Source organism: Barbus barbus (genome assembly GCF_936440315.1).
Source record: "Barbus barbus genome assembly, chromosome: 24".
Taxonomy (NCBI): domain Eukaryota; kingdom Metazoa; phylum Chordata; class Actinopteri; order Cypriniformes; family Cyprinidae; genus Barbus; species Barbus barbus.
Genome location: NC_136752.1, coordinates 6,465,874 through 6,476,076, shown reverse-complemented (window position 1 = coordinate 6,476,076; position 10,203 = coordinate 6,465,874). Strand labels below are relative to the sequence as shown.

General features: G+C 35.9%; 1 protein-coding gene across 2 annotated transcripts; it reads right to left on the bottom strand.

The window, feature by feature from the left end:
* Positions 1–145: 145 nt before the first annotated feature.
* ak7a (adenylate kinase 7a) lies at positions 146–9,684 on the bottom strand. Of its 2 annotated transcripts, none has more exons than XR_013781885.1 (18): positions 9,575–9,684; positions 9,340–9,498; positions 8,635–8,743; positions 8,276–8,370; positions 7,825–7,935; positions 7,640–7,723; positions 6,691–6,779; positions 6,498–6,588; positions 6,298–6,375; positions 6,059–6,208; positions 5,734–5,862; positions 5,334–5,439; positions 5,038–5,166; positions 4,893–4,958; positions 3,998–4,195; positions 3,226–3,858; positions 326–484; positions 146–232 (listed from the first exon to the last, which is right to left on the bottom strand). XR_013781885.1 is itself a non-coding variant. In XM_079375778.1 (18 exons), the coding sequence occupies exons 1-18, from the start codon at positions 9,644–9,646 to the stop codon at positions 197–199; spliced, it is 2,064 nt and encodes a 687-aa protein (XP_079231904.1). In that variant the 5' UTR covers positions 9,647–9,684; the 3' UTR covers positions 146–196. The 2 variants fall into 2 exon arrangements, 1 of the variants encoding a protein (XP_079231904.1); XM_079375778.1 differs by having other exon boundaries at positions 3,656–3,858.
* Between the last annotated feature and the right edge of the window lie 519 nt (positions 9,685–10,203).

Here is a 10,203-nt window from a genome sequence, read left to right as displayed (position 1 = left end):
ACTTGGTCAAATTACAAAGCAAAGCTGAGCATGTGATCTGGCCCCTTAGGTGACTCCCAGTGAGAAGGTGGTTCTTTAAAATTTTCACTTTCATAGTGATTAAAGAAACAGCAAGACATTAAATAACGACACAGACATGCACTCTTAATGAAACAACTTATTTTTATTGTACATTTAACTACAATAGCAAAGTGAGCTAATCATCTGAGTTGTTCCTGAAAAGGTATTCCGCCTGAAATGGAGTAAAGGGAATATGACACAAAGTAAACACAAAAAATGTGTTGTTAAATAGAAGATGTGGTATGAAGTCTATGAGAAATGTTACCAAAAAGTCCACAGGGTCATCAGGCTTGACCTTACAGCAGTCCATCAGTCCTTGTATGACAGTAGGCATGACATATTTCATCAGGTAGTGTCTCATAGGGACAGAACGTGTCTCTAATAGCTCAAATTCCTGCTTCTTCACCTCGGCCATGTTCTTGTTCTGAAAATATATATCAACAAGCTGAACAATGTAGGGTAACTGAATGCTTTTGCTTATGTGAGGTCAGATTAATTTATTATTTTGAAAGAGATTAATAATTGTATTCAGCAAAGATGCATTCAATTGATCAAAAGTAACAAAAAAAGACTTTTACATTGTTACAAAAAATTATATTTCAAATAAATGTTCTTTTTAACTTTCTATTTATCAAAGAATCCTGATAAAAGGTATCAGTTTCCCTAAATCCTAAAAAAAATGCATCATAGTTTCCACAAAAGCAGTTAAGCAGCACAACTGTTTTCACTGGTAATATTAAGACATGTTTTTAAGCAATGAATCAGCATATTAGATTGATTTCAAGAAATGTGTGATACTGAAGACTGGGGTAATCACAGGAATTTCACAATATTACTTTTTATTTAATTAAAGCCTCAGTCCGTAACTTTTTTGTGTTCAAAATTTACTAAATTAGTATAATAAGCGAGTACATCATGAATCCATTTACCAAACCGTGTTTTTGGCTTATCGTGAATCACTACGGTACACCTATTATACCAGATGTAGAAATCGGGCTCATGGTAAGCATGCTAGTTTGTTTGTATGGACTTTGTTCAGACATGTAGTGCACGTATACAGGTCCTTTTCAAAAAATTAGCATATTGTGATAAAGTTCATTATTTTCTGTAATGTACTGATAAACATTAGACTTTCATATATTTTAGATTCATTACAACACAACTGAAGTAGTTCAAGCCTTTTATTGTTTTAATATTGATGATTTTGGCATACAGCTCATGAAAACCCAAAATTCCTATCTCAAAAAATTAGCATATCATGAAAAGGTTCTCTAAACGAGCTATTAACCTAATCATCTGAATCAACTAATTAACTCTAAACACCTGCAAAAGATTCCTGAGGCTTTTAAAAACTCCCAGCCTGGTTCATTACTCAAAACCGCAATCATGGGTAAGACTGCCGACCTGACTGCTGTCCAGAAGGCCATCATTGACACCCTCAAGCAAGAGGGTAAGACACAGAAAGAAATTTCTGAACGAATAGGCTGTTCCCAGAGTGCTGTATCAAGGCACCTCAGTGGGAAGTCTGTGGGAAGGAAAAAGTGTGGCAGAAAACGCAGCACAACGAGAAGAGGTGACCGGACCCTGAGGAAGATTGTGGAGAAGGACCGATTCCAGACCTTGGGGGACCTGCGGAAGCAGTGGACTGAGTCTGGAGTAGAAACATCCAGAGCCACCGTGTACAGGCGTGTGCAGGAAATGGGCTACAGGTGCCGCATTCCCCAGGTCAAGCCACTTTTGAACCAGAAACAGCGGCAGAAGCGCCTGACCTGGGCTACAGAGAAGCAGCACTGGACTGTTGCTCAGTGGTCCAAAGTACTTTTTTCGGATGAAAGCAAATTTTGCATGTCATTCGGAAATCAAGGTGCCAGAGTCTGGAGGAAGACTGGGGAGAGGAAAATGCCAAAATGCCTGAAGTCCAGTGTCAAGTACCCACAGTCAGTGATGGTCTGGGGTGCCATGTCAGCTGCTGGTGTTGGTCCACTGTGTTTTATCAAGGGCAGGGTCAATGCAGCTAGCTATCAGGAGATTTTGGAGCACTTCATGCTTCCATCTGCTGAAAAGCTTTATGGAGATGAAGATTTCATTTTTCAGCACGACCTGGCACCTGCTCACAGTGCCAAAACCACTGGTAAATGGTTTACTGACCATGGTATTACTGTGCTCAATTGGCCTGCCAACTCTCCTGACCTGAACCCCATAGAGAATCTGTGGGATATTGTGAAGAGAAAGTTGAGAGACGCAAGACCCAACACTCTGGATGAGCTTAAGGCCGCTATCGAAGCATCCTGGGCCTCCATAACACCTCAGCAGTGCCACAGGCTGATTGCCTCCAATGCCACGCCGCATTGAAGCAGTCATTTCTGCAAAAGGATTCCCGACCAAGTATTGAGTGCATAACTGAACATAATTATTTGAAGGTTGACTTTTTTTTTGTATTAAAAACACTTTTCTTTTATTGGTCGGATGAAATATGCTAATTTTTTGAGATAGGAATTTTGGGTTTTCATGAGCTGTATGCCAAAATCATCAATATTAAAACAATAAAAGGCTTGAACTACTTCAGTTGTGTTGTAATGAATCTAAAATATATGAAAGTCTAATGTTTATCAGTACACTACAGAAAATAATGAACTTTATCACAATATGCAAATTTTTTGAAAAGGACCTGTAGATGTGTGTTTTTATATTCAGACTATTTCAGACTGGTACTGATGGAACCGCTGCGGAGTAGCCCAGCACCTGAGTGATTCGTCATAGACATAAACAGGGAGAAGTAGCTCTGGCTACAATGCTCTTCCGCAAGACGCACGGACTGCAGCTTTTAAGGCGTCATCGGATGCCCATTTTTCACAAGTTGATATGATTCTTTAGGGTCTTAATGAAAAGTTTATAACATACTTTGGATACATTTCTCAATGGTAGTGTAAAACAACACCCTTTTTACCCAATCAAAAACAGCTCTTTTCACAGCAAGCCGTTTCAGTGGATTTCCCTTTAAATGCTAATGAGCTCTGCTCACCCCGCCCTCGCAAATCCCCGCTCATCTCTTCCGTGGGGCGACGAGCCGTAAACTTTAGCTGCATTTAGCTTTGGAACTCGCTAAGTAGCATATTATTAGGAAAGGCAATTAGCAAAGATTCATAAAAAAAACCTTATACTCACTTGTTCTGTAGGTGAAGCTGAATCATGAATGATTCGCGCGAACATAAACGCATTTAGGTAGATCGGGGGGCTCAGCGGCTCAGATGTCGGGAGTAAATGACGACTGCTATGTTCATTAATACATCCAACAACAAAACACCTGCTCCAGTGTCGAAACAATGGAGGACTGATGACAGTTTACTCAGGGCGGGTCTAGGCGGGGTGAGGGGTGGGAGGGGTCTGGGCTGGGTCCATGTGACGTCACACAGCCAAGAATCTGAGAACGGCTTGATTTGATAGAGGGGATAAAACTAAAGTGCCCCTATTATGGAAAAGAAACAGTTGAATTCTCCTGGGAGAACTTCACTTTTGTACTATATTTGTGGGTCAACTAGTGTTAGGGTGAGGGCAAAGGATTGAGGTTTTGCTTCAACATATAGGTCAAATTTACCCATTCCTCCAAAAGAGCAGTCATTTTATCATTCTCCAATCTCTGCCTGAGTTCCTTCTCAACTTCCTCCTGTTTCAGCTGCAGGTGCTGTTCATCTTCTTTCCTCTTCCTCTCTTCCTCCATTTCCTCTGGACTCAGACCATAGTTCTTCGGCCGCCCCACTGTCTTAATGATCTTCTTCACCGTGTCCACATTCTCACAGTCTGAAAATGACAACATGAAAATACTCAATAACAATACCGCCCTGCTTCATAACAATCAGCTGATTTGCCGATTCACTTTGAATAGAGAAAATTGTACTTATGTGAGCACAAAAATAAGTATTTTAGTTTGGGTTCTAACCAATGTGTTCAGGGTGGATTTCCAGGTAATCGAAATAGTCAAGCAAAGACTCATCTTCTGCCAAAGTCTCCCTAAATTGTGCAAGACTCTCTGTAAACTCATCTCGAGTGTAATGCATCTCTTCTGCCACATTCTGTGGAAGACTCCGAACACGCTCTTTCAGAAACTCATCAGTGGCATCCAGCGAGAAGACGAACTCTGTAGGTGAGAAGACCTGTGGTTAACATGTAACAGTATTCGCCAACCAGATTTGACTTCCATGATGTGACACATAGTACAGTGCCATTAAAAAGTTTGGGGGAAGATTGTTTAATGTTTTTTGAAAAAAAGACTTCACTGAAAGCTGCATTATTATTTTTTTAATAATACAGTAAAACAGTAATATTTGAATTAATATAATTTCTAATTTTCAGCAGTCATTACTCCAGTCTTCAGTGTTACATGATCCTTCAGAAATCATGCTATTATGCTGATGATTTGGTGCTTTTCAGGATTGCTGAATAGAAAGTGCAAAAGAACAGCATTTATTTGAAATAGAAATTTTACTGTCATAATTTTGTAGACTTTTAATGTATTCTGGCTGGATTTTAATTTATTAAAAAATATATAAAAAATAAATAAACTCTTAATGTCCGCAAACCTATGAACAGTAGTATTTCCAGGAAAGCCGAAAGAGCATCTCAGTGATTAGAATTATTTCCCAATATATCATTATTATTGCCACAACCCTTTATTGTGTGAACATTAACAACAAGCATTAAATTATTGTTTTAATTATATTACTAAGATGTTTGGAGACTGCATCATGTCTTGTTTTTAGCAAAAGAATAGAAATACGTCTGTATGCAGGATAAGAACTGAAATATCTCTGTGTGCAGGTTCTGAGATTTCTAACCTGGAACCAACACTTTGCTATATTGGGGTATTGCAGATCTGGAGTCTTCTACTTCCATGTTTTCATCTGGAAAACATTTCAGAAGTTACAGGTAAATACTTTTTATTTCCATTTAGGGGTTTTTGTTTAAAAGAATATAGCTGACCATGGAAAAGCTCTGTAGCCTGTGTATAGGTCTTTGGGTAACCATCCAGAACAAATCCTTGATTTCTGCAAGGCTTTGAGTTTAGCTTCTCTCTTATGATATGCACTACATGTCGATCGTCCAACTGGCCTGTCAGAAAACATAATAAAAACTGGAATAAATAACGCTGGCTATATCAGATTTGTAACATATGCTCGTAAACACCACCATCATTCAATAGCATTTTCAGAACAATAACAAACTGTGTCTTTAGTCACATAAAAATGGATAATGTCAAAGCATAATTGAATGCATACCATCATTCTGAAGCATGTTGTTCTTTAGAGTTTTAAGCTGCGCTTCAGCACCAATGAGCATTTCCACGTTCTCACTTGTCTTCTCATTCCCCTCAAGCAATTCCTCCTGAAAAACACACACTAAAATTTAAAACAACTTTTTTCTATTTTCATATTTTAAAAAATGCAATTTATTCATATCATGGCAAAGCTGAATTTTTCTTCACTGTCACTTGATCTTTCAGAAATCATTCTAATATGCTAATTTTGTGCTCCCAAATATCCCAGTCATTATCAATTGAAAACAGCTCCGTCTCTACTGTCACATCTAAACAAACTTTTATTGCGTGCTTGCTAAATAAAAAAATCTTACAGGACCCAATTTTGAAAAGTTATGTAGAAGTTTGTAGCTCTCACTCACCAACTGTCTGACTTTCTCGTTGATGGTTTCATTGACGTCAATATGATGAAGTTTGTAATATCTGCACAACTTTACTGCAACTGAGCTTTTACCAACAGCAGGGGGCCCAAGAAGACAGATTTTTATTGGCTGAAGGAAATTAAATGCAAAATAGAATTATGTAAGCATGTTTTGCAAAACTATATTGTTTAGAAATCTCTTCATATTATTAAAAAATGCTTAAAAGCTATTACAGCCAAAACAATACAAAAATAATGATCTAATTTCTGATATATCTGATTACACTAGACACACGCTTCCATCGCAAAGAGTTACCAAAACTAACCAACAGTTGTCTTGTCTGTTTGTATTCCTCCACAACTTGAAGTATGTTATCAACTATCCCAGATTCACAATCCCAGTGGAGGTTTAATCTGTCCTTTAAGAAAACAGACTCAGTCTGAAGGTTGACACTGAGGTAAAGCAGGTCAGTTTCCTAGGAAAATACACAACAGTCTGATATATTACCGTCATATATTATTTTATGACATGGCACAAATTGATGTTCAGCAAAAAACACACTACCATAATTGCCTTTGTGCCATAGGCATCTTCCTTTGGGATGTTTTCTATTTTTCCAGACCCCAGGGTAGAGGCAATGGCCTAAGGAAACAGACAGCTGCATGTTTACTAATGATTTTCAGTACTTTCTCATTGCAAAACTAAGTGTGAGCATTACATTCAGTATAACGGAATGCAAGCACTGAAGATTGAAGATTTATTACTTTCACAATGTCTTCAAAAGTGTTCTTGGAATCATCCACAGCGATGAAATAGTGTGTTTTTGGTTTGTGATCAATGATGTTTTGGACCACTCTAAAAATGACAAATGATGACAAAAATGAAGCTAAAAGTAAAAAAAAAAAAAAAACAATCAATCAACATCATAAAAAATGTCATAACTGCAATTTTTCAAACCTTGCAAGGTCGTGTATGTGAATGGCAGGAATGACATTTGTCCCAGGCCCAAAAACAGGAACGCTGCTATGCTCTCCGAGCCAAGCTGTCTTGAGGAAAATTAAGACGTTTTAAATTAAATAGTTCACCCAAAATGTGGTGAAAATTTACTTAATCCCAGGCCAAGATGTAAATGAGTTTATTTCTTCATCGAAAAGTACAGTTTGGAGAAATGTAGCATTACATCACTCTGCAGTGAATGGGTGCCGTCAGAATGAGAGTCTAAACAGCTGATAAAAACATCACAATAATCCACACCACTCCAGTCCATCAGTTAACATCTGCATAGTGAAAAGCTGCATGTTTGTAAGAAACAAATCCATCAAGGTGTTTTAAATTTAAACCCTCGCTTCTGGCCAAAATATATAAAGATAAATCATTCCATAATCCATAATAATGCTTCCCCCTGTAAAAACGTACATCCAATGTTGTCTTCTTACATCAAAATTCACAGATATATTCGTTTAGAAATATTTTGGCCTGTTTTTGCTTGTAAATGGTATCATATTTTTCTCCCGATTCACCTTTTTAAATGGAGAATAAATATTATGGATAGAGAGATTGTATGTTTTGGCTAAAAGCATCTTAATTGTGGATTTGTATTTTGGAACATGCAGATTTTTCTTCACTAGACATTAATTGATGGACTGGAGTATTACTTGTGGATTATTGTGATGTTTTTATCAACTGTTTGGACTCTCATTCTGACGGCACCCATTCACTGCAGAGGATCCATTGGTGAGCAAGTGATTTAATACATTTCTGCAAATCTGTTCTGATGGAGAAACAAACTCATCTACATCTTGGATCACCTGAGAGTGAGTACTACTGAGTAGTGAACTATTCCTTTACATTTAATTTTAAATTCATATAGACAATTATGTTGCTCTCGTATATAGTATTTCAGTACTTTAAAGAAGAAGTGGAAGATGTTCTCGCCCATGCCATACTGCAGTCCTGATGCTACAACATAAGTAGCCAGCTTTGACTTTTTCTGGAAAAAAAACACAGTTTGTTTCATATGTTAAGCTATGCTAAGTTTGTTTTATATAATAAACGATATGAAATGTTTTCTGATTCTGGATCGATTATTACAGTCTTCCCCAGTTTAAGCACTAGTTTTTCTGTGCTGGTGTGTTCCTTAAAGTTTGGATGTGGTCTTCTTCTTTTGTAGTCATCTTCAGTCAAGGGCATGTCAGGATCATCCTTAAGATAAAATCAGAAAATGTAACGAGAGAATGATGTCTGGTCACTGTAATAGTCTGAGACCACTAGTAAATGATTTACTTTGTATAATTTTCTAATACAAATCTTTCGCATTCCAACTGATAATATCAGTATAATGATTTTTTAAGTGATGAGCTGAACAAAAAATAAATAAATATAGAATAAAAAAAAAACAAAAAAAAAATTCTAGCTTGTGCAATTGTAATTCTTTGCATTTTTTTAAATCCTAAAACTGAATAAAAAAAAAAAAAAAATTATATTTTCATATAAACATATTTTATTTTCATAAACATATTTTATGTTTAAAAACAACACTCACAGGATCAGCTGGTTTGGTCATGGCCCACGTCATGATCGTTGACAGCAGGATGAATATTTTTGGGGACCCAAAATGTTCAATTTCAGAGTGTAGAGCTATGGTAAATACAGGTTTAATACACAGTATGATAGATTTGTTTTGAATAAAGAAATAAAAAAGACAAGAAATGAAATGGCATTAAGACTGTGCCTAAAAAAAACCTAGCAAGCTGCCATTTTTGGTCTGAATGTGTCTCACTTGAGAATAAGTAGTCTGGAAATTTAAATTATTAAATTATTATAAATTATATAAGTAAGCCGCTTTGGATAAAAGCATCTGCTAAATGACTAAATAAATAAATAAATTTGAGGAATTATTACCTGAAATGGCCCATGTTGCCTCATCTATGAGGTCATTGTGTTCAGTGATATTATACACAATAACATCACACTGCATCAGACACTGCAGGAGCTCCTCTCGACTCGGAGACTGAAATATAATGAGATGAAATTAAATTAAGTTTTAAGAAACATTACCAGACTTGTTACCAGGGTCAATAACATAAAAAGGATTGCTGTCAAACGATTAATCGCATCCTAAATAAACGTTTGTTTACATAATATATGTGTGTGTTCTGTGTATATTTATTATAAAGACACACACATACAGTATATATTTTGAAAATATTTACATGCATATTTATATTCATATAAATTATATCATATATAAATATGTTTAATATATAAACGTAACATTTTTCTTAAATATAGACATGCATGTGTTTGTATTTATATATAAACTTTTATTTTGGATGCGATTAATCGCGATTATTCGTTTGACAGTATTATTTCCTTGTCATAAAATGTGACATTATTGTATATTATATTATAAAGACACGCAGGGTATTCTGAACATTTCTTCTTTCCAACTAAATAATAAAAATAAATAAATAAAAGATATCAAAACTAGCCTTCATTATTTTAATGATTTTTCCTTCAACGTTACGCTTCCAAAAATATCTAAATGAATTTTAATCCAGCAATTAAAAACACACACCAATAATACAAGAGAAATGATGAACTAACCCAATATTGATCCGAAGCGAAAGTGAGTTTTGTAGCATCTTTATTCTCGGTTGTTCCGACGATCTGAAAGCGCGCGGCTTCTGAAGACGGCTCGTGTTTGTCCTCCTCCTCCTCTTCTCCTTCATTAAGCGACTCTCCGACGACACATGTCGACAAGAACTAAACAAAGCAACATTAAACCACACCGTGTATGATATTAATGCAATTCATGTACCGGACTAGTACTCTCTATTACCTGGGCGATATATTTGGACGAATATGTGTCGATGTTGTTGAGAAAGACTCGTTTGCTGCGGCTCTCGGCCATGTTTGTCTTTTGGTTGTTATGGAGATCGCCTTAATTTCGCGCTATTTATTTATTTATTTATTTATAAAATATTTTAAAACATTTAATTATTCGCTCCAGTATCCTAAAAGTATTGTATCATAATTTTAACGAAGTTTAACGAATAAATGTTCATTAAACATTTTTATTTTAAAAATACAAATTCAATTCTTAGCCATAAAACAAGGCCCAGTTGACTTATTTTAAGACATTTCACAACTAACCTAATTTAATGATTGTTTCGAATACTGTAGGGTCATATTTATTTTTTTATATTCCCTTATTACATCCACTGATCCATTAACAAAGCCCCAAAGTGTAATTTCTGACTCCATATTTAGTATAGCCTATACATTTTCTCTTTGATTTGTAATTCAGTATTTTAATAACTTTATCAGCCAACAATCCAGAAAACCTAAGAATTATTAAGACAGGTCTTGCAAGTCTGAATATATCATTCAGAGCTATGATGAGGGTCTCCAGGAAGCACCAGGACTAGGGGCTAAATATACATTTCTGTAATATGTTTAAGTCATTAA